Below are 25,711 nucleotides of genomic sequence, written 5' to 3'. Positions count from 1 at the left end.
TATTCATATACACAATTTGTTCAACCATTCTCGAGTTGATAGAAATCTCATCAATTTCCAGTTCTTTGCAACCACAAAAAGAACTATATAAACATTATTTAATATATGGGTCCTTTTCCCCTTTTTGACTCTTTTTGAGATACTGACCTTGGTAGTGATGTTGCTGAATCAAAGGGTATGCTCAATTTTATAGCCCTTTGGGCTTAGTTCCAAATTGCTCTCCGGAATGGTTGGATCAGTTCACAATTCCACCAACAATGAATGTGTTCCAATTTTTCCACATCCTCTCCAACATTTATCATTTTCTTTTCCTGTCATCTTAGCCAATTTCTAGGTGTATAGTGATACTTCCAAGTTCTTTTAATTTCCATTTCTCTAATCAATAGTTATAGCATTTTACTGTAAATGGCTTTAATTTTTTTCATTTCGTTTTCATTTCACAACTGTCTGTTTATATCCTTTTACTATTTATCAGTTAGGGAATGATTTGTATTCTTAAATAAATGTGATTCAGTTCTCCATATATGTGAGAAATGGTATCTTGATCAGTTTCCCAACTAGGAAAACTGCTATTTAAAGGTCACTTGTAAGTACCTTTCCTTAAATTGATTTAGATTAAACTTTCTGTTTGAGGAATACTATATTTTTTGACTGAATCTAAAATACTTTTATTAGCCATTTGGAAGGATTTCAGAACTTTAATCTGAATGATAATAGTATAAGGGAAAGCAGCCTTAAACAGAAAGCCATTAGAAAAGTCATGTTTTAATTTCTATGATTAATTGGTTCTGTTTTCTGTTACATGAAGGATTTATTGGAGATCAACTTTGGGATATATCTCAATTTTAGGTTAGATATAGTTATTGAATGCATGAATAAATGAAGCATTTATTAAAGGCTTACTCTTTGCAAAGCATTCAATTAAGTTCTAAGGACATACAAAGGAAAAATAAGTCCTTGCTGTCAGGAGAGCTACCTTCTAATGGGTGAGATAAAAGACAATATAGATAAGATATCATAGCTGCTAGGCATTTCAAAAGGTTCACGGGCAGTTAAGTAATTGGCTTGTCTCTTTTTCAAAGTTATTTCTACTGATAAATTTATGTCAGGTTTTTTTTTTTTTTTTTTTTTTTTTTTTTTGATGATGTACCACTTGATAGTATGAAGGACTAGGGGGACAAGAATTTTCTTATCCAAGTCTTCAGTGAATGGAACTGTAGGCAGGAGCAATTAATTGCCAGATTTATCTCCATAGGACTTGCTTCCCAAGATAATGTCTGAGGGCGCTAGGCTGGAGGCTTGTTGTTGCTGTTTGTCCTTCGTGGTTGAAGAGGACCAATGATATCAGGAAGGTGATGTCTTGACTTGCAAGAGTTTGGATTTAAGTGAGGAAGAGCTAGGCAGAGTCATGAGCTTCATTCACTCCATCCTCTAGGGTCATCTGAGTCCAGTGGCAAAACTGATCAAGATGACAGGAGATGACCATGGATGGCCTTGTCCTTTTTTAAGCTAAGGGCTTTTGGTTGCAGATTTTGAGTTGTTTCATTAAAGACTGAAGGAAAGTGGTGGTCAGGGGGTGGTGATTGTTTGATTTGTCCTCCCTATTTTCCCTCAGAGGTCTCACTAATTCAGCTAGGCTGGTGTGCCTCCCCTTTGAGTGGCAGGTGGTTTTCAGTTGGCTGACTGTTCCGCAGAATTTGCTTGTGATTAGTGAATTATAATCTTGATGCTCAGTTTTAAGCCCATGGAGCTGCTGAGGTTTCCAGAAATCATAATTAATGTTAGAATTCAAGAGCAAGAATACATTAGTTTTGTTTGTACAAAGGCTTTTTAATTTGATGTAATAAAAATTTTCTATTTTGTGATCAGTAATGATCTCTAGTTCTTCTTTGGTCACAAATTCCTTCCCCCTTCACAAGTCTAAGAGGTAAACTATCCTATGTTCCTCTAATTTATTTATGATCTCGCTCTTTATGTCTTATCATGAACCCATTTTCACCTTATCTTGGTGTACGGTGTTAAGTGTGGGGTCCATGACTAATTTCTGCCATACTAATTTCCAATTTTCCCAGTAGTTTTTGTCAAATAATGAATTCTTATCCCAAAAGTTGGAATCTCCATAAGCAAGAATACAAAGAACAACAGGGGTTATAGGAATCAAAGAGAAATGGCCAAAAAAGAAGTATTTCCTGATAGTGATGGTTATAAAACTTTGGAATGAACTCCCAAGAAAAGTTACAGAACAGTTTCCTCTGGGGAGCTCTAAAAATAATATGACATCTCATTGGGTGTGGTCCCTTTGTGGTATCAAGGAAATGGCCTAAATATCCTTAGTAACATTTTCTTTAACATTGTAATGACTATGAATGAGTGAATATTATTAGGTTATATCTTCCTAATCCATATATAATCAGTTTAGCATCTGTAGTCACTACCCTTTTATGTAAATGCAGCTGGTGCTAACATCTGTATACAATCTCCCCTCACCTCCTACCCTAATTTCTCTTTGATCTCTATAATGTGCTTTCCAGTACAGCTGTCTTCTCAGTGTTTGAAATAGCCAAACTCTGGCCAGATTCAACATAACACTTATTTAATGAATATCTTCTCCATGTACTGTACTCAGAGGGGATTTAGAGGTGAATTAGACATAGTTTTTCCCTTGTAAAAAGTTTGTAATCTAGTAAATTATCTGTGAAGTTAGTCAATAAGCAACAAACATTTAAGTGCTTATTATGTGCCAGGAACTATGCTAGTCAATAGACATACAAAGGAAAACAAAATTCTAATGAGACAGTATAACTGGATAGTAAATTAATCTCTGGGGGAAGGCACTTTCAGCAGAGCACAAAGGCCTCTTGCAGAAAATGGGATTTGATCTAATTATTGAAGAAAGCCAAGAATATCCAGAGATAGAGGTAAGGAAAGAGAGGGAGAGTATTCCTGGCCTAAGGGATAGGCAGTACAAAGACACAAAGGTGGAAGACTGTGTGAGGGCAGACCATTGTAGTTGGAATCTAGTAACTGCTTAATAAATGCCAAAGATAGGTACAAATATTTGCTCTTGGGAGGTGAAAAGGAGTCACTAGAGTTTATTGGGTAAGGAAATGAAAAGGGCATATCTCTGCTTTAGGAAAAAATCATTTTGTCAGTTGAATGAATTATATAGTATAGTATGTAAATACTTTTGAGACAGGGAGACCAATGAGAAGACTGTTGTAGTAATCCAGGCAAGAGGAATGAGAGCCAGATAGCAGTTATATAAATGGAAAGAAGGGGACGTACACAACATATACATGTTGTAAACATTAGAAGTAACATTTGCCAATAAATCTGATATATGGGGTGAAGGAGAACAAAGCACCTACAGTGCCCATGGCAGTAATGGAGAAGTTTTAAAGAGGGTAGGGTAGGTTTTGGGGGAAAAGAGAAAAGAGTTCTCTTCTGGACATTTGAGATTGAAGTGCCTACAGGATACCACCTCCACAATGCACCAAAGTCAGGTATACATTGAGAATCACATTACCGATTCAAGAGTTGGATCTTTCAAGAATCATCTATTCAGACACATACAGAAAAGAATCCCCACTATACTATTCTTGGCTAGTGATTGTCCAACTTCTGCCTCAAGATTTTTAGGAGAAGAGAATATATCACTTCTCTAGGAAACCTATTTTACTTTGGGATGACTCTTGTCAGGAAGTTTTTTCTGACTACATTTAAATTTGCCTCTTTGCATCTTCTGCTAATTCCTCCCAGGTCTATTGTTTGGAATTAAACAAAATAAGCCTTATACCACAGGCCCACAGCAATATATGTACTGTCATTTTAAACTTACTTTCATATTTGTCATGCTGTGAAAGAAAAATCAAAACAAAAGGGGGAAAAACATGTGAAAGAAAAAGCAAATCAACCAAAAAAAATGGTGAAAATAATATGCTTCAATCCTTATTCAGTCTCCATAGTTCTCTTTCTGGATATGGATGGCATTTTCCATCTAACGTCTCTTGGAATTGTCTTGGATCACCATATTGCTGAGAAGAGCTAAATTTATCATATTTGATCATCACACAATCTTGCTGTTACTATGTAATGATGTTCTCTTGGTTCTGGTCATTTCATTCAGCATCAGTTTATTTAAGTCTTCCCAGGCTTTTCTGAAATCAGCTTCATTTCTTATAGAACAATAATATTCTATTACATTCATGTACCACTATGTATTCAGCCATTTCCCAATCGATGAGCATCTACTCAATTTCTAATTTGTTACCACAAAAAGAACTACTATAAACATTTTTGCTCATGTGGGTCTTTTTCCTTCCATGATTTCCTTGGATATAGATCCAGTAGTGACACTGCTAAGTCAAAGGGTACTCACAGTTTGATAGCCTTTTGATTTTAGTTCCAAATTGCTCTACAGAGTGGTTGGATCATTTCACAACTCCACCAATAATGCATTAGTGTCCCAGTTTTCTCATATCCCCTCCAACATATTTCATTATCTTTTTCTGTCATCTTAGCTAATCTGATAGGTGTGCTGTGGTATCTCAGAGTTCTTTTAATTTCCATTTTTCTAATCCATAGTGAGTTATAACATTTTTTTCATGATTATAAATGGCTTTATTCTCTTCATCTGAAAATTGACTAGTTACTAGTTCATGTCTTTTGATCATTTATCAATTGAGGAAAGACTTGTATTCTTATAAATTTGATTCAGCTCTCTATATGTTGTAGAAATGAGGCATTTATCAGAAACATTGTAAAAATTATTTCCCAGCTTTCTGCTTCCCTTTCAATCTTGGCTGCATTGGTTTTATTTGTGCAAAAATTTTAATGTCACCAAAATTATCCATTTTCATTTCATAATAATGTTCTATATTTCTTGTATAGTCATGAATTCCTCCCTTCTCCAAAGATCTGATAGATAAACTATCCCTTGCTCTTGTCATTTACTTAGAATATCATCCTTTGTGTAAATCATGACCCATTTCAACCTTATCTTAGTATAGACTGTGGATGTTAGTTATATTTCTGCCATACTATTGCAGTGTCCCTTCTTAGCATAACCCAAGATGACTTTAGCTTTTTAATCACTACAACTTAACAGACTTTTTGTCTAAGCAATTGTTGTCTCTCCATACCTCTCTTTATCTTAAAATTAGGAAGATTTTTTTTTTTTTGGTATCCAAATATGAATTTCTGTTGAATTTCATCTTGTTAGATTGAGCCCAATTCTCTAGTCTATCAAGGTTTTTTTTTTTTTTTAACTTTTTAAATCTTCTGTTGTTGCTCATAATTTTGTCATCTGAAAATGTGATATGCCTTTATTCAGATCATTGATAAAAATACTAAGTGTCACAGGGCCACGCCTCAGTCCCTGGAATACTCCACTAAAGACATCCTGCCATGTTGGCACTGAACATTTATAAAATCTTAACTATTTAACCAGTTTTGAATCCAACTATATTTTTGTGTAATCCGTATCTGTGAGATGATTAGAACAAAATAGGATGATAAATGATGAGAAAAGAATCTCTGAGATGATGAAAAAACATTTTATAAAAAATTTGTTGTAATATAAGTAAATTATATTCATAGCATTCCATTTATCTGCTACTTGAATAACTCTTCAAAAAAAAAACTACTTTTCAAGGAAATAAGGTTAGGCTGGTGTGACTTATTCATGATGAATCCATTTTGCTTCTTTGTAATCCCTAGTTTCCTTTCTTGTTATTTGCCAACTAACTTAATTTAATTTAATCTCTTTTCTTTTTTTTTAAATAGTATTTTATTTTTCCAAATATATGTAAGGATAGTTTTCAACATTTATTTTTGTAAAACTTTTTGTTCCAAATTTTTTTCCCTCTCTTCGTTACTTTTCCTCTCCCTAACACATCAAGCAATCTAATACAGGTTAAATATGTGCAGTTCTTTTAAACATATTTACATATCTGCCATGTTGTGCAAGAAAAATCAGATCAAAAGGGAGGAAATCTTGAGAAAGGAAAAAAACAACAATAAAAAGGTGTTTTCACCTTCAATCCATGTTCAGTCTCCATATTTCTCTTTCTGGATACAAATGACATCTTCCATCCTAAGTCATTGAAATTGTTTTTACTCACAGCATTGCTGAAAAAAGCCAAGTCCTACCACTAGCTATTTCTTTAAAAATATATTCTTGATTATTTCTAGGAATCAAAATAAATCTCACTGTCTTATGACATACTCTCTTTTCTTTTTCTGAAACATTTGACTTTTTCCACTCTAAAACTTTTCCTCTTTTCCATGATTTTTCAGTCACTGATAGTGGCTTAACAATCAAATCAGGATCCAGTGGTAGAGTTTATATAGGCTAGGTGACTTAAATCCATCAAAAAGCAATTTCTTAAAATTTTATTTATTTACCATTTCCTTACTTATATTGGGTACCATTGGTGCTAAGACATAGATGATAATTGAATTAGAGCTATACAGTCAGCAGGTGACAGTGTAGAAGGATAAGAGATGAGCCAGTCATAGCCTTGGGGTACAATTTGGCTAGTGGGTATGTCATAGATAAAAAACCAAGAAAGAAGGTATTGAAAAGGAATAGCCAAATTGGAGAACTATGAGAGAAGTTTTGTGAAAATATCCAGTAAAGGGAGTGTCCAGAAGGAGAGCACAGATATTTTAGATAACAAAAGTCAAGAAGTATGAAAATGAAGAAATTAGATTTGGTAAATCAGACATTATAACTTTGGAGAGAACAGTTGAATGTGATTGGAATTCCCATTGCAAAGATTTAGAAAAGAATTGCAAAGGAAAGAGTGTAGAGATATCTAATGTTAGATATCAAGAGTAGGCCAGTGCTAGGAGGTTAGAACATATGTTCTATGTTTAAATAGGAACAGACACAAAAACAGTTCTATTACAAATTTTATTTAGAATTGCCTCATCTTGCTAAGTCCCCAGAGAAGAGAGAATCAGCAGACAATTCTGACAGCTATTTATCACTGATGTGTTTACTCTGCATTTGCTGCTTTCCTGTGGTAGAAAGCAAGCTCTTGGCAGAGAACTGGGGTTGTCATTCATCTGTTGTTTTCAGAGAGGACCAGTGACATCATGGGTGATGTCGTGACTTGTGCGTGAATTGGATTTAAGATGAGGCAGAGTCACACAAAGTCCTAGGGGCAACAGACTATTGCTCCTACATGCCTTATTACTCTAGTATAGTAACTTGAATTTGTAGCCCATTCCTCCTCTAGATCTTCATCTTCACCTTTATTTTTCTCTCTGCTATTAACCAAGTTTATATTCCCAGTGTTATATCATTGTTATATTTCTAAATTCATCTTTGCAGTTTTTAGCTAGATACGCTATATTTTCCCCACTAATAATAACTTTGTTGTATCTGTCAGACATATAAAGTTGTTACCAATATTATAATGACAAAAAGTTCTCTGTGGGATCCTGCTTGTTACAACCACTGTCTGGACAAAGGATTCCTGTTCACTTTGTGTTAATCACCTTCTAATGCATATTTCCTCTGTAGGCTACTTTTGAGACCCATGGAATTTTTCTGTATTTTGTGAGCCAGTGTTTATGATGAGAATATTTCTAGACCAGAACCATTTCTTCTTTCTTAGCTACTTCAATGCAGCATCAGAAAATGAAATTTTTACTTTGAATCTTGAGAAATTGTTTGTAGTTGGAATCAGCTTTATAAAAGAAAATACGCTTTTACTAGATGTCCTTGGTTGTGTATTTTTTTTTCTGCATAAGTAAATCTGACAGTTTCTGAGGGGCCTTCATTATAACACAATTGTTCAGATAGTAAAATCTAGTGTTTATTACTTAAGGAGAAAAAAGAAATGAAAAGTGAGACCGACATCTTGTTTTTCTTTTTTTCTCAGAATAAGTGAGAGAAATCACACTTCTTTAAGCTTGCTGACTGAAATCATAAGCATGCTTGACTGTTCACTTTTACATTTTAACTGACTCAGCTTTTTCAGGAATATTAGAGAAATTTCTAAAAACTAGTTAGGTATCTTGTAACATGTGGCATCATCTCCTGCCTCTAAAAGCTTAACTTCTCAAAATTAATTCTGAATCATGGCATAGAAGCAACAAATAAGTTTATTCATATGAAGGGCATATTTCCAGTCTGCATTGGTCATGAGTGAATACAAAATATCCTAGTGATAAAATGTGCAAATTTTCCAACTGTATAGGAAATAAGTTGTCATTTTTGTTCCTTCTGGAGGGAGTCTAGTCTGTCACTTTAGATTATTTGAGAAGTTATAATTAAAGCTTTGCTGTGAAATAGAAATCTTCTGAATTTGTGACAATACTTATTATATTTCCTTAGTTTTTTACATAAGACTCTTTCTCCATCACATTTTGAGAATATACAGGAAAATGTTTCAATGCCTTTCTCTACAAAGGATTAAATAAGGGCAGTTGTTTATTGCCATTGGTTATACAGAAGGAAATTATATTAATATTAGTCTTTTCTTGCTTCATGTTTTTGTCCTACTTATATGTCCCTTGAACTAAATCTGTAAGGCTATTCTGTGGAGGCATTCAGCTAGCAAACTAGATTTTTGAGGTTACTAATTTTCTTCCTGCACAAAACTATGAAAATTCCCTATCCTAAGTTTGAACATTACCTTTAATTGCTTTTGCAATTCTTTTATCTTTTTTGGGTCTCATTTCCTCTTCTACCTCTCCATTGGTAGGAAAGCAGTCTTATAATTTTTAGAAGCCATAAAATTACTGAAGTAAAGGTTTTAGATTTAGATTCCAGATTCTAAAGCTGGGGCTTGATCAATAAATTCCATTGGCTTTATATTACTTCTAGGGTCAAATACAAAATTGTCTGGCATTTGAAGCCCTTTATAACTTAGTCACTTTATTCCCAAAAACTTTACAGTCTTATCCGGTATTCTGTCTCATGTACTCTTCATCCACTGGGCCGGTTGCATTTCCTTAGACAAGACCATTCAGGGTATTTTCCCTGGACTTCCCCTTAGTTGGAATGCTCTCCTTCTTTATCCCTGTCTCCTGGTTTCTCTGGCTTCTTTCAAGTCCTAGCTTAAATCCTACTTTCTGTAAGAAGCCTTTTCTCACCCCCTCTGTTGATTATTTCATATTAACCCTGTATATGACCTTTTTGTACATAGTCGTTTGTTGTCTCTCCCATTAGATGGGGAATAGATTATGTTTGGCTTTCTTTGTATTCTCAATGCTTCCCAGAGTTCCTGGTACATAGTAGGTACTTAAGTATTTATTGACTGATTAGCTACCTATTCAAAACTTAGTGGGAGTACTATCCAAGTAAATATGGTGATTGAGTCATCTTAATGTATACTAGTTTCCTAGGAATTTAGTAAAATTATGATGAAAAAGTTTAAATTTTAAAAGGTAAGGAAATAAGGTCAGTGTCTTCTAGAATGAGCCTAAGAATGTAACTTCTTTTTCTGTTCCTCAAGTGTCCTTCATTTCAGATTTAAAATTCTTCTTATACTAACAAAAATTATACACACACACATATATATATTATCACTACTACATCACTTCATTCTTGTAATCTTTTTTTTTTTTTCCAGATTCATTAAACGGTTACCTAAAAGCTTCAACACATCAGGGTGCTGTAGATGTTTATGTCAGCCAAATGGGGAATGTGGACTTGAAATCCCATAAAGGTTAGCAAATTAAAATGTTTTCTTATGACATAAAGTGTACTCTGTGTGTGTGTGTGTGTGTGTGTGTGTGTGTGTGTGTGTGTGTGTGTGTGTACACAATATTCTAGGTATCATCAGGCATTTAGATTTGGGGACTATTTCATGAAAACCATTTACCTTTCCTAGTTTGCTACCACAAATAAAAATGTTTCAGATGTCTTGCTTCAGTAGACAATCATTCTTGTGGATATTTTTTTTTCCAATTTGGAACTTTCCTAGTGTATAGCATGCAGGATTTTGAAAGATTACAAAATACACCCAACATATTTTTTAGAATTTACATTAGAGACCAAATATTTTGGGAAATACATTACTCTAGCTTATGATTCATGAAGTTTAAATTGTCATGAGAACTTTTTGGTGATCTCCTGGTTGGTCTTTTGAAATAGCATTTATAGCATTTATAGAACATTCTAAAATTTAATTTCTAAGAAAAATAATCCAATGTAATCTTATCAAAAGTGTCATTGTTTTCATGAATTCAGTTGAGTTCTGCTTCCCCCCTCCATGAAGGTACATCTGTGGAGTGACATAATTGTTCTTTAGGAGTCCTTTGGTTTGTTGAAGTAGCCCTTATTATCTAATGAAAACAAAGTTTTATTACTAGATACAGTAATAGTAGAATATAGTAGAAACCAATATAGACTTAGAGGCAGAATCTCATTTCTCCTTGCTTAACAGAATTAAAGTAACAATAATGGTTCATATTTATAGTGTACATTGTGGTTGATATTTCTCTTAGTCCTGTGAATTAGGTGATGTAAGTATTAGCATCTCAGTTTCATAAATGAGGGAATGATGAAGATACATCTCCATGGTCACATTTCAGAGATGGGTCAGAACTTAAAACCAGATCTGCTACTTCTAACTACAAAGTATCTTCCTCGTGTCACCTCTCATTTTTAATAGAAGGAGAAGTAAGAATGACTAAAGTGCTCCTCATAATAGACTGATTTTCCTGTTCTGTTAGAATGAAGAGAAAAAAAAATAACTGTTGATCATGCCCTGGATCAGACTTTTGACTGAGACTCTGATTTGATCATTATTTGGTTTTGTTCCATTTATCTCCCTGCTGACATAACATAGTAGGATTGCAATCCTGCCTTTTCTCCTACTGTGATTATGTTATTGGCAGAAGCACAAAGATAAATGAGATCAAAATTTTCAGTCTTCATTTCTGTTAACTAATTCCACATGGAAGATGAGGAAAACAGAAAATGATAAAGAAATTTGCAGTGTAATGATGATTAAAGATGTCTAGAATTCTGTTGAATTCTGTCATGGCCTAATCCAAGGTGCAACCCCAGTTACTTTAACCTTTATTTGTAAAAATGAGGTGAAAATTATGTGTTCCCTCTTACTTTGTAAAAAGTCACAAGATGACATTTTTAATTCCCTCCCTATTTGAATTCAATCCTGAAAAGTTGATAATTAACAATTATGAACAAAATTTTAATGTGTTAAGGATATGACAATAATGGCAACCCCAAGCCCTTTAAGTCCTTGCTAAAGGAGAATAGTTATTGACCAATATTGAGCCACTTAAGGATGCAGGCATATTTAGAGATGGAAGTTCTGTGTGTTTTGTTTTGCTTTTGGATTTTTATTTTCGGGGGAAAAATTCTAGAAAAAAAAAGTATTTCCATTTTCTTTCTTAAATTTTTTCTGTTTTAAACGTGGGCCTAAATTTCCCTTAGGTAGGAAGAATCTTGTTCTGTTCAGTATTCACAATTGAGTTTTGACTATTATTTTATTATAACTTTTTTTTTTGCAAATGATGTGGGTTATATGCTTCTATTTTTGCTATATACATGAATGAGTTCATTCATCTCAGTTAAGCTTTAAATGGACCCAATGTCATTACTTTTCTAAACACAAAGGATTCTGAAAGGAAAAAAAGAATGAAAATAACTTTCCAAGTATATTTCTGTGTTCAGTTATTTGCAGTTGTCAATCATTTGCAGACTTCACTCTCAGGATAGGAATAAAGAATATTTTTAGTTTTCTCTTTACCAGATGTGGAATTAAGTGTAACTGACACTGATATTAATCAGGCTATATGGAAAATGTACAATTAGAATCTTTTTTTTAAAAAAAATTGAAAACTTAATCTTCAAAATAAATTCTTTATATCATCCTGACCAGCTTGGTTCATGGAGATGTGATCAATTCTGTTAGAAGAATATCTTATATGTGTTGTTTGCTGTATAAGATAAGAAAGCTACTAAAACAGAAGAAACTAATGAGTTTATGGCATAAATTATGTTAAAAACATTTTGAAAAGTCTTCCATAACCAACTAAAGAATTGTTCTGATTTCTTCCAGCAGGACTGTGACTGTTTATATGGTTATACAGAAAACAAGGTTTTATTCTTTGCTTCAGCTACTTAAAAAATTGAATGAATCTCACCAAAAACATAACAATCTCTTGCTATTCAAACAAGAAACCTTTTACATAAAACTTTTCTAATGTATCTTATTATATCAGATTTTTTTCTTGAGACTTTTTTAGATTTAAAAAAATTCTTTTATAAGAGGAAATTTTTTCTCTTGATAACATCTTCGAGACTGTGTGAGATAAAATATGATTTTTTTCAGGTTCTAAAGCCACATGGCCCAAGTTCAAATCCCACATATGATACTTTTCTGTCTGTGTGGGTATGGAAAAATTCACTTCACGTGTCTGGGCCTCAGTTTCCTATTTTGTTAAATAAGGTTGAACTGGGAAGCCTCTAAGGTCCCTAACTCTAGGTCTAGAATTCTAGAAACATAATTTCAATTGTGTATATGGAATCAGTAAGATGGAACAGCTGTTTATCTTAGCCACATTTGGAATCCTTCAAAGCCATGAGTCCTATAGTGTATGGGTTTATGGAACCAGCCTCAGGGTTGTGCAGACTACAGAATTTTCCCCAACAGATGATTCATAAAACACAATTGACATCAGTGAGGAAATAATAGCTGCCCTTGACTGCAAGCTGCAGATGAAGTAAATTGCTGACTATGCATCTTCTCCTGGGATTGTGAGCTGGCTAGTACTGTTTACAGAAGAAATAGTAGCTCATAATGACCTCATGACTCATTTGCCTGAAGTGAATGTGGATACCATGTGCTCAGGGGATTGCCTTTATTATTTTCTATCCAGCTGAGGACAAGGAAAACAGAATACAGTGGAAATGTGTAGGGGAAAGGTATAGAGGGGGAAAATGCTGTAGGAGTGGAAGCATTCCCTTGTTAAATGAACAGAGCAGAGAAAAGGCTGTGGTCTGGACATTCTATTTTTTAACTGCAATGGATAACCTAGTATTTTAATTCATTCCAGGTTCTATTACAATCAAAGTCCCATCCTCTCTCAAAGCTCATTTGCAATTGTCAGGGAGCAAAGTTGATGTGAATCCAGAAATCACTTTACAAGAAATTTCAGAAGTTCCACAAGACAATGGTATAATAATTAATGGTAAGAAAGTTACATTTTTGCTTCCTAATGAATTATCATTGTCCATGCTGAAATATGAATATCATACATTTGACTACAGTTTTATAGCTTTTAATTTCCTCCTACGTGACATCCTAGTTTTCATTGCTTGCTTCTCCTAATGCTGATTTAATGTGATCCAAGTACTTTATTTGGGCGATTTTTTAAGCAACCCATAGAAAGCTTATTATGTAGCAAGATTTTTTTTTATTACATTGACAAAATTAATTTCTGGCCTAGAAGAGATCTGAAAAAAGGAGTTAAGTATACATGCTAACACTCAAGACTCAAAAGTGGTCTATTGGATAGAATAATTTTTTTTGGTTATACCATTGTATCACTGCTATGTTGTAAGTTATATCCTAAAAATTCAATTGCACAGAAATAAGCAGTTCATACTCTTGGCTCCTTTGGTTAATATTTTCTTTTAACCTCTACCAGAACTTCACTGGCATAAAATAAAGTACACACACACACACACACACACACACACACACACACACACACACACACACACATTCTCTCTCTCTCTCTCTCTCTCTCTCTCTCTCTCTCTCTCTCTCTCTCTCTCTCCTTACCCATGAGATACCCAAATAGAAATATGGAGATATTTTCTAAAGATGATCAAGTTTAGGCTTTAACTATTCTTGTAATGTGTAGGAGAGCAAGAAAGTTTGAACTTGATTTTTTTTTCAACCTACAAACTCCCTCCTCTCATGTTAACTGACAATTTATCTGTTATTTATATCATTAAAGTATTTAACTTATGATCACATGAGCAGTATATGTCACAGGCAGGATTTGAATCCAAGGCTTCTTGATTAATTCAAAAGATGGGCCCTCTATGCAGTACTTTGCCTCTGTATAATAACATAGTTAACTAATTAAAATGATCTCTATTTCTGGGTCCAAATAAAGTCTCAGTAGGCAGAAATTCAGTTACACTGAATCCAAAAGCAAATATTTATAATCCAATATATTGGGTTTGAAAAAGAAGAGATTGTAAAGCTGATATATTTACTTCGTGTAATAAATATGCATAGTTTGGCAAAACTGAAAAACATGCTATACACTTCTTGTCAGAGTCATATGAATTCAGGGCTTAGAATGAGAAATTTAAAAAATGTGTCTCAATCTGAACCCAGAATCCACCCCTCTGAAAGGAGATATGTAGCATGTTTTTTATTCTTTGCTCTTCTAATTTATGACCTCCTGAGTGTAAATCACATGCTCATTTTGATCTTATCTTGGTATCTGGTGTGAGATATTGCCCATTCATTTTGATCCTGTATGAGATATGATGGTCAATATCTAGTTTCTTCCAAATTGCTTTCAATTAATTTACCCCATCAGATTCAATTTATATCCACACACTCTCTCTATGTATAGTCCTTTTAACTGTCCTAATAGTGATAAAGTTCTTAAGAGTTATAAATGTTATCTTCCCATGTAGGGATGTAAACCTTATGGAATCTTTGTTTTCTCTTTGCTGTTTATCTTTTTTATGTTTCTCTTCAGTCCTATATTTGAAAATCAGATTTTCTCTTCAGTTCTGCTCTTAGCAAGAATGCTTTAAAGTTTTCTGTTTCATTGAATGTTCACCTTTTCCCCTTCCATATTTTCCAAAATTCTGTTCCATTTCTTTTTGATTTGTCTAGATCTAAAAAGATTGTCTCTATTATTATAGTTTTATTGTTTGTTGTTCTCTGCAACTTCTCAACATTTTCTTTAATTATTTAGCCATGCCATTTGATTTGTCTCTCCCTTCAGTACTTTCGTTGCATCTTTCAGCAATTTGTAGTTTGTTTATTGCTTTAAATTAGATCTATTATTGCTGTTGCTTTGTTTGATATCATGATTTTCGGCCCTTGTTTTTTTTTTTTTACTTCAGTTGAAGCCAGTTGAAGCCTAATAAATTTTTCTCCAGCCCTTTATTTTAAATTAGTATGAATCTTTATCTTCAACTGTGTATCTTAAAAATATTTTTGGATTCTACTTTCTAATAATTCTTCTGTCCTTTTCTGTTTTTTGAGTTCATCTAATTAACATTTTCTTCCATTCTGTTCTCCTATCTTTCCCTCTCTGTTTGCTTTTTTTTTTTTTAAGGGGTTAAGAAACAAAACAATATGTCAGCACCAATGCTGATGCAATCATCTTCTGTTCTGCCTTCTCTCTCGACAACTCACTCTCTGTGATTAGTTTTGTTTTGTTTCAGACAGATTCCCCTCCAGCTTTATCTACTCTTTCCTCCCTTATGTGGTGTATCTGGGGGTTCAGAGAGGCCTTGTGCCTCTAATGGAGTGCTTAGAGCTTGTCCAGATGTGGAAGATAGCGAAGTTACTCACTACATCCCAGGCCCTTGTCAGTGTGGGGGATTTTGTCCTTCACTGGACTTTGGTGACTCAAGAAGAGCAAGCAAGGCTGCGGACTTGCGCACCTCTGCTTCACTTAAATCCAATTCACATGCAAGTCAGGACTTTACCTTGTGATGTCATTAGTCCTCTGAAACAAAGAACAAATGATAATTTCTTACCCAACTCAACTTACCCAACTTTTTTTCCCTTCGTTCATCTCAGTGAAAGCCAGCTTCAAAGTGTCTACAGTTCCCAGCCCTTCCTTATTTTCATGGCCTTCTACCTGTACATCCCAATTCTGTGAAATAATTTCTTCCACACTTATTCTCCTTTTCCTTTCTCCCCAAACCCCTGCACCACACAGGCTATTCTTTTCTCCCACACTTTTCCTTTGTTCTGTTAAGATCATGATAACAACACAGAGCCACTCCTATATGGTTCTGAGGGGACACATATCCTCTTCCCCCTATATAAAAATGTAAACACTCCATTCTTATTTAGTATCTTCTTATTACTCACTTGCACTGATTCTCTGCAATCAGTTTCGTTTTAGCTCTCATCTTTTCATAAGGAATACTCAGTTTCTCAATTTCATTAACAGTCAGTTTATATAAGGTTATACTCTTTTGCTTGGTAAGGTATTCTTGGTTGTGAGTCTATATCTTTTTCCATCTGGAAGAGTGCCTTCTAAGATCTTTACTCTCTTATAGCAGTACTTATTTAATTGTATTTACTGCTGATTTTAGTTCCTTGGTATTTGAATCATTTCTTTTTGTCTGTTTTCAGAGGTTTTTTCCTTCTGTTATTCTTTTTGCTCAGTACACAGCCTCATGTTGTTCTAGTTCATTTCCCTAGTCCTCTCTTCTCAGTAAGGGTCCCTTCTTAGTCTGTACTGTATCTGTGACCCAACTCTGGGATATGTGACAGAGTTGTCACTTCCTACTTGTTCCTGCTTAGCATCAGGATTCTGCTGGATTTGGGACTTCTTCTTGTCCTAGTGCATAATCATAGAACTTCATTCAGTTGATTCAGCTGAAAGTCCTTAGACCCTGTCCTCAATGTCTACAGAACTCTCTGTGGTACAGTGCCAACAGTCTGGAAAAATGACTTATTGATCTTTTTTTCCTTAGATTTCCTAAACAATGTTTGATCTGGCACATTTTTTGTGACTTTGCATAGTAGTTGCAAGAGGCAGCTAGGCTATACTGTTTCCTCCTCCTGCCATCTTGGCTGGGTTTCCATATGGGCTTCTTTGACCATTCCAATTAGGAATAATCTTTCTCTCTATAAATTTCTGAATTATGTTTTTGTTTACATATTTTCCTTTTCTGCTACATTAAATATGTTCAAAGAAGGAACTTAATTCTAAATAGAAAAATATCTATTCAATCAGTTAAAGAAATGAATGAATTCATACTTCTTACTAAAATGGAAAACCTGTAGGTTAAAAGTCTTATACTTTATACTTGGCCTTATTTGTAATTTTAAGGGCTAATATTCATTAGCTTACATAGTAATCATTGCTATTAATCTATTTTTATGTTAATGGTGATATTAAGCCTCCCAGGAAGCCTATATGCCTTAACCCAAAACAGGAGTCATAGAAAGGATCCAAATATAAAGATGATTCCTTCCTTGGCTATAATTAATGTCTGCAATGCTCTTCTGATAATAAACTAATCTTTCCACTTCCCAGGTCCCAAAAGTATTTGGCTTTGTGGCTTATTCCTAGAAAACAGAAGTTGTCATTTTCATAGTATTCATGCAGTCTCAACTGATAGACTTTTATCACTTCATATCTAATAGAGCTATGAACACAGGCAAGAGCCAATTGATGGGTAGGTTTGATGTTTGGGTTAAGAAGAGATTTCCATGTTTCATTTTATATTTTGGTCTGAAAACTGTTCACTATCTAAAAGGCATTATGCTTAACAGATCAAGTGGAGTTGAATCATATGAAAGCTAAAATAAGACAGATTGTTTGACTCTATGGATATTTCTAGGCCAAATCTCTATTTTGGAAATACTGAGTAGCTCAAATATGGGTTGTAATTGTAACTAAGGTCAGCTGGGCCCCCTGCATAGTGCATGTAATGAAAAGGACAGAAATAATCATATCGTGAAGTCTGGATTGCATCTGTAGCATGATTTGTTCTTGATAATTCCTATGAGAAATCATGTCAGTAAGATTTGGTCCCCTAAATGGGATCAATTTTTTCAAACTTTCCAAAGGGATTTTTCTTTGTCCTGTAATGTTAATTTATTTCTTGCTTTCTACCTTCTTTTGGTGTTTGTTTTCCCTAGTAATCCATTCTCTCATCTATAAAAGCATAGTATGTCTTTTTAGACTTAAGGAAATGATATCTGAGTTGTAACTCTCAGGCTAAGAACTAATTTTCTGGAACCATGGTACAAAGCTACATGGCTGAAAGACCATAGATAATTTGTTAACAGTGGAGGTGCAGATCAAAAATTTGGGGAAGAAATAGAATTATCACACACTAAAAACTTTCTGGTAAGAAAATCATGCCATTGAGCAATGGGTTCAAGGCCCATCTACCTAGGAGTTTACATGAAACTATTGCACTGCATGAAGCCCCATGGCAATACCAATAATGCCTGGGGAGTGAAGTCCATCTTCAAAGTTCCTCATTTGCTTGCTTAGAAATGGTATGTGTTTGCTTTTTTTCTCTAGCCAAAGTAAGAAACCAGCACCACTGGGGCCCTTTCATTTTAATCAAATTGGACACATAAAACAGATGAAAATAAATCTTTTTGGAACAAATGAAAACCACTAAGTTGGGAATTCCCCAGCCTATTATTTTTTTAGGCTGGAATAGGACACAAAATGGATTGGATTTATAATTTGTCATAGAAAACTCTGTCCTTATAAGGAAAAGGAGTATACAAAGGCAGAGGATGTGGGTATAAGTTGATTTTGATATGATTATATTAAAAAATTAAGGGATAAAAAATAGAATTGTAGTGGGAGAAGAGGGGAAAAAATAAAGTACATTACATCACATGAAAAAGTGTGAAAGACCTATTGCAGTACAGGTAAAGAGAAGAGAGGAGGTAAGCATTGTTTGAACCTTACATTCATCAGATTTGACTCAGAGAAGAAATAACATACACAGTTGGTTATTGAAATTTATCTTACTTTATAGGGAAGTAAGAAAAAGGAAAGATCAGGGACAGGGGCTAATAGAATGGAAGGCAGATTGAGGAAGGGAGTGGTTAGAACCAAAATACTAATAAGCTTGGATAGTGAAAGGAGAGAAAAAAAGTATAAACAGGAAAAAGTAGAATGGAGGGAAAATACATAATTGTGAATGGGACGAACTCTCTCATAAGAGAAGCAGATAAAAAGCAGAATCCTAAAATATGTTATTTACAAGAAACACATTTGAAACAGATCCACAAGGAGTAAAGGTAAAAAGGTGAAGCAGAATATATTATTCTTCAACTGAAGTTAAAAAAAAAAAAAGCAGAGGTAGCAACAATGATCTCAGATAAAACAAAAAAAAATAGATCTAATTAAAAGAGTTAAGGAAGAAAATGGAAAAAAACTACATCTTGCTAAAAGTTACCATAGACAATGAAGTAATCTCAATTCTAACCATATATTCAAGTGATAAAGCATCCAAATTCTTTTTTTTTTTTTTTTTAATATTATCCCTTGTATTCATTTTTCCAAATTACCCCCCCTCCCTTATTCCCTCCCCCCGACGACAGGCAATACCATACATTTTACATGTGTTACAATATAGTCTAAGTACAATACATGTGTGTGAATATCATTTTCTTGTTGCACAATAAACATTAGAATCCGAAGGTACATGCAACCTGGGCAGACAGATATTAGTGCTAACAATTTACATTCCCCTCCCAGTGTTTCTTCTCTGGGTGTATCTACCTCTGTCCATCATTGATCAACTGGAAGTGAGTTGGATCTTCTTTATGTTGAAGATTTCCACTTCCATCAGAATACATCCTCATACAGTATCGTTGTTGAAGTATACAGTGATCTTCTGGTTCTGCTCATTTCACTCAGCATCAGTTGATTTAAGTCTCTCCAACCCTCTCTGTATTCCTCCTGCTGGTCATTTCTTACTGAGCAATAATATTCCATAACTTTCATATACCACAATTTACCCAACCATTCTCCAACTGATGGACATCCATTCATCTTCCAGTTTCTAGCTACCACAAAAAGAGCTGCCACAAACATTTTGGCACATATATGTCTCTTTCCGCTCTTTAGTATTTCTTTGGGATATAATCCCAGTAGTAGCGCTGCTGGGTCAAAGGGTATGCACAGTTTGATAACTTTTTGGGCATAATTCCAGATTGCTCTCCAGAATGGCTGGATTCTTTCACAACTCCACCAGCAATGTATTAGTGTCCCAATTTCCCCACATCCCCTCCAACATTTGTCATTATTTGTTCCTGTCATCTTAGCCAATCTGACAGGTGTGTAGTGGTATCTCAGAGTGGTCTTAATTTGCATTTCTCTGATCAGTAGTGATTTGGAACACTCTTTCATGTGAGTGGATATAGTTTCAATTTCTTCCTCTGAGAATTGTCTGTTCATTTCCTTTGCCCATTTATCAATTGGAGAATGGTTTGGTTTCTTATAAATTATGGTCAGTTCTCTATATATTTTGGAAATGAGACCTTTGTCAGAACCTTTGTTTTTAAAAATATTTTCCCAATTTGTTACTTCCCTTCTAATCTTGTTTGCATTAGTATTATTTGTACAGAAACTTTTTAGTTTGATGTAATCAAAATCTTCTATTTTGTGATCAATAATGATCTCTAGTTCTCCTCTGGTCATAAATTCCTTCCTCCTCCACAAGTCTGAGAGGTAGATTATCCTCTGTTCCTCTAATCTATTTATTATCTCCCTCTTTATGCCTAAATCATGGACCCATTTTGATCTTATCTTGGTATATGGTGTTAAGTGTGGATCCATATCTAATTTCTGCCATACTAATTTCCAGTTTTCCCAACAGTTTTTTCCGAATAATGAATTTTTATCCCTAATGTTGGAATCTTTGGGTTTGTCAAAGATTAGATTGCTATAGATGTACCCTTTTTTGTCCTTTGTATCTAATCTGTTCCACTGATCTACCGGTCTATTTCTTAGCCAATACCAAATGGTTTTGGTGACTGCTGCTATATAATATAGCTTTAGATCAGGTACACTTAGACCACCTTCCTCTGAGTTTTTTTTCATTAGTTCCCTTGCAATTCTTGACCTTTTATTCTTCCATATGAATTTTGTTGTTATTTTTTCTAGGTCATTAAAATAGTTTCTTGGGAGTCTGATTGGTATAGCACTAAATAAATAGATTAGTTTGGGGAGTATTGTCATCTTTATTATATTCGCTCGGCCTATCCAAGAGCACTGAATGTCTTTCCAATTATTTAAATCTGATTTTATTTTTGTGGCAAGTGTTTTGTAATTTTTCTCATATAATTCCTGACTTTTCTTTGGTAGATGGATTCCCAAATATTTTATACTATCAACATTTGTTTGGAATGGAATTTCTCTTTGTATCTCTTGCTGTTGCATTTTGTTAGTGATATATAAAAATGCCGAGGATTTATGTGGATTTATTTTGTATCCTGCCACTTTGCTGAAATTTTGAATTATTTCTAGTAGCTTTTTAGCAGAGTCTTTGGGGTTCTCTAAGTATACCATCATGTCATCTGCAAAAAGTGATAGTTTAATTTCCTCATTTCCTACTCTAATTCCTTGAATCTCTTTCTCGGCTCTTATTGCCGAGGCTAGCGTTTCTAGTACTATATTGAATAGTAATGGTGATAGTGGGCAACCTTGTTTCACTCCTGATCTTACTGGGAAAGGTTGCAGTTTATTTCTATTGCATATTATGCTTACTGACGGTCTTAAATATATACTCCTGAGCATCCAAATTCTTGAGAGCGAAGAAAGACAGCGAAACTATACTAATGGGGAAGGGACCTCAACCTCCCCCTCTCAAAACTAGATAAATCTAAGCACAAAATAAATTAAGAAAAAATTAAGGAAGTATATAGAATTTTAGAAAAATTAAATATAATACACATCTGGGGAATATTGAATGAGATTAGAAAAGAATGTGCTTTTCTCATTGGTAGATGGTACACAAAAATTGATTATCTATTAGGGCATAAAAACCTCACAAATGCAAAAAAGGCAAAAATATTGAAAGCATCCTTTTCAGAGCATGATGAAATAAAAATCACATGTAATAAGAGGACCATGGAAATATAAACTAAAAACTAATTGGGAACTAAATGATCTAATCCTGAATGGGTCAAACAGCAAATCATAGAAACAATCATGTCCTCAAAGAACAACAATAATAAGGCAACCTAGCAAAACTTAAGAGATTCAGCCAGTGCTTAGGGGAAATTTTATCTTCCTAAATGTTCACATGAATAAAAAGGGGGAGAACAGTGAAAGAAGAGAAACAATGAAGGCATGCAAACTGAAAAATCTAGGGGAAAAAAAAACAAATTAAATTTAAAATTCCCAATTAAATAGCAAATTAGAAATTCTGAAAAATCAAAAAAGAGAGATTAAAAAAGTGTAAGAAAAACTATTAAATTAAAATAAAAGTAAGAACTGGTTTTATGGGGGAAATCAAAATAGATAAACCTTTAATTAATTTGATTTAATCAAATTATCAGTATCAAAAATGAAAAGGGTGAACTTATCATCAATGAAGAGGAAAATAAAGCAATAATTAGTAGCTATGTTACCCAACTGTATGTCATTAAGTCTGACAATGTAAGTGAAATGGATGAATGTTTACAAAAATATAAATTATCCAAATTAATAGAAGAGGAAATAAAATACTTAATCCCATTTTAAAAAAAGAAATTGAACAAGACATCAATGAACTCCTAAGATTAGTCTTTAGGGCCAAATGGATTTACAAGTGAATCAAACATTTAAAAAACAATTATAATACTATATAAACTATATTTTAAAATAGGTGAAGATTCTACAAAATGTCCTTTATTATTATAGTATTCTATTATGTATTTATATATGATATATATAATATATATATACACACATACACTAAAACTTGTTCAGAAGTTTTTAAATTTATGGACAACCCAACAGTTTCCAATTTTTTTGCTACCACAAAAAGAGCCATTATAAATATTTTTGTTCACATAGGTATTTTTCCCTTTTTCTTTGATTTCTTTGGGGCATGAAGCTAGAAGTGGTATTATTTGGCATATGCACAATTCAATAGGGCATATATAATTCCATATTGCTTTTCAGAATGACTGGACAAATGCACAGCTCCACAAAATTACATTAAATTACCTCTTTTTCTTACAGCCCTTCCAGCACTTATTTTCCTTTAAAAAAAATAAATAATAATCAACTTTGTCAATCTAAGAGATGTAAAGTGCTACCTCAGATTTGTTTAAATTTGCATTTCTCTAAATAATAGTAATTTATATTTTGTCATGCCTATTGATAACTTAAATTTTTTTCTTCTGAAAACTGCCTATTAATATTTTTGTCACTTATCCATTGGAAATTGGTTCTTATAAATTTGAAACTCAGTTTCCTATATATCTTATATATCTTAGAAGTGAAGCCTTTATCAGAGAAATTTGCTGCAGAAATTTCTTCCCAAAACTCTTCTAATTTTAGCCACATTGATTTTGTTTGTGCAAAAAAAAAGTAAAAAATAAAAAAATAAAAAACCTCTTGTGAACCTATTTCTTATTTCTTCCATACTCCTCTAATTTCTCGTTTTGTTTTGTTTTGGTTTTTTTTGCAAGGCAATTGGGGCTAAGTGACTTACCCAGGGTCACACAGCTATGAAATATTAAGTGTCTGAGACTGAATTTGAAGCTGCCCTTCTCTCTTAATTTACATATGATATCACCTTCTGTCTAAATCATGTGCTTATTTGGAAAACATCTTAGTATTAGTATGTGGTGTGAAATGTCTATACCTAGTTTATGCCAAACTGCTTTTCAGTTTTCCTAATACATTTTATGGAATACGGAGTTTTCTTGTCCCATTAACTGGCATCTGGCATGCTGTGCTGTTTGCTTCTTTATTTTGTCTATGTAATCTGTTTCACAGATCATCTTATTTCTTATCTGGAACCAAATTGTTTTAATGATTCTGACTTGGTAGTATAATTTAGGAACTGGCCATGACAAGGCTCCCTTCCCATTTAAAAAATTTCCCTTGACATTTCTGACCTTTGTTTTCTGATGGTTGTTTTTTAAGCTTTCTATATAGTAATCTTTTGGCACAGCATGGACTAAGTTATTTTAGGTAGCATTATCATTTTTACTATTTATGGCCTACACATGAGTAATTAAATTTTTCCAAGCTCCCTTTATTTCTATTCCTTTGTAGTGTTTGTTTTAGGAAAGTTTTTTCTGCATTTGTTTGACATAGCTATATTTTTTCTAATACTAAACCAGCTCCACTTTCCTAGTCTAAACTCAGACTGTGATAATATACTTTTGTGATATGTTGTATAGTCTACTTGATATTTTCATTTTATATATATATACATACACACACACACAAACACACTCATCTATAGTTTTCAAGACCTTATTTGTATCACAGAATTGACAGAACTTTTTATTTTCCTTTTGTTTTTTTTCCCCCAAAATAGTTGATATAATTGTGTAAGTTGTTGATCTTTTAAAAGTTTGGAAGAATTTGTTTATAAATCTATCTGGTCCTAGAGATTTTTACTTTGGAAGTTCATTTATTACTTGTTCAATTTCTTTTTCTAAGATATAATTTTATCAGATAAGATTCCTCTTTTGTTAAGCTGGGCAATTTATGTTTATATTATCCATTTTTATTTAGATTGACATTTTTCTTAGCATATAGATTGATGAAATAAATATTTTTATGTTTTCACTGGTTGTGAATTCACCTGTTATATTTTTAACAGAATTTAAAAATACTGATAATTTTTTAAAAAATCAAATTCACTAATAGCTTACCTATTTTATTGTTTGTTCCTAAAGTTCCTAGTTTCATTTTTTAATTCAGCTGATTTTTTTCTCCTATTCTATTAATCTTTCCTTTGGAGATTTTTGGGATTTTGCCTTTGCTGTTTTAATTGGGTTTTTAAAAAATTTTAGTATTTTATGGTTTCTTTTTTAAGTTGTCTGCCAATTCATTGAATTGCTTCTTCCCTATTTTATTGATTTAAGCAATTAAAGACATATAGACTTTCCAGAGTACTATTTGATTGCTTACTACATATTTCTCTTCATCTAATTCACATACTTTTCCTGGTTTTTTCCTCCCACTCTGTCTTTAAGAGAATTACTTCTCCTTTAATAGATAGTTGCTAAATGGCATATAATTCTTACTGAGCTTTCTTAGGACTTGAACTCTTTTTTTCTTTCTATCTTGCAGTATTTATTTTTTCATGACTTACTTGCTCTGAATTTTGGCCATAATATTTCTGGAAGTTTCATTTTGAGGTTTCTTTGTCCTCTGGTTCTAGATCTCAACAGTTTTGTTGTATGATTTCTTGAAATACAATATGTAGGGTCCTTTTTTAGTCATTATTTTCAGGAGTATATTGGTTGTGTTAAACTATCCCTTTTTGATCTGTTTTCCAGGTCATTGGTTTTTGTTTTGAGGTAACTTAATTTTTTTCAAATCTTGTGACTAACATTTTCAGTATCTTATGGAGTTTTTTTGCTTTTACTTGTTCAATTTTCATTTTTTTTTTAAATTTTATAGCTTTTTATTGACAGAACATATGCATGGGTAATTTTTGCAACATTGTCCCTTGTACTCACTTCTGTTCCAACTTTTCCTTCCCTCTCTCATCCCTTCCCCTAGATAGCAGGCAGTCTCATACATGTTAAACATGCTAAAATATATCTTAGATACAAAATATGTGTGCAGATCTGTACAGTTCTCTTGTTGCACAAGAAAAATTGGATTCAGAAGGTAAAAATAACCTGGGAAGAAAAACAAAAATTTAAGTAGTCCACATTCATTTCCCAGTGTTTCTTCTCTGGGTGTAGCTGATTCTGTACATCACTGATCAACTAGAACTGAATTAGATCTTCTCATTCTCAGTGATATCCACTTCCATCAGAATACATCCTCATACAATATTGTT

At 33.4% G+C, this 25,711-nt stretch overlaps 1 protein-coding gene across 2 annotated transcripts in view; it reads left to right on the top strand.

Moving 5' to 3' along the window:
* The window catches only part of FAM185A (family with sequence similarity 185 member A), an 88,988-nt gene that overhangs the window by 46,058 nt on the left and 17,219 nt on the right, over window positions 1-25,711 (top strand). For both annotated transcript variants that reach the window (XM_074268457.1, XM_074268456.1), the window contains exons 6-7: window positions 9,588-9,683; window positions 13,045-13,179. In XM_074268457.1, the coding sequence (XP_074124558.1) occupies window positions 9,588-9,683; window positions 13,045-13,179 (231 nt within the window). The remainder of the gene's footprint in view (window positions 1-9,587; window positions 9,684-13,044; window positions 13,180-25,711) is intronic.

Source organism: Sminthopsis crassicaudata, chromosome 5 (genome assembly GCF_048593235.1).
Source record: "Sminthopsis crassicaudata isolate SCR6 chromosome 5, ASM4859323v1, whole genome shotgun sequence".
Lineage (NCBI taxonomy): Eukaryota > Metazoa > Chordata > Mammalia > Dasyuromorphia > Dasyuridae > Sminthopsis > Sminthopsis crassicaudata.
Note: the sequence above shows the minus strand (reverse complement) of the source record. Positions and strands in the feature narration are given on the sequence as shown.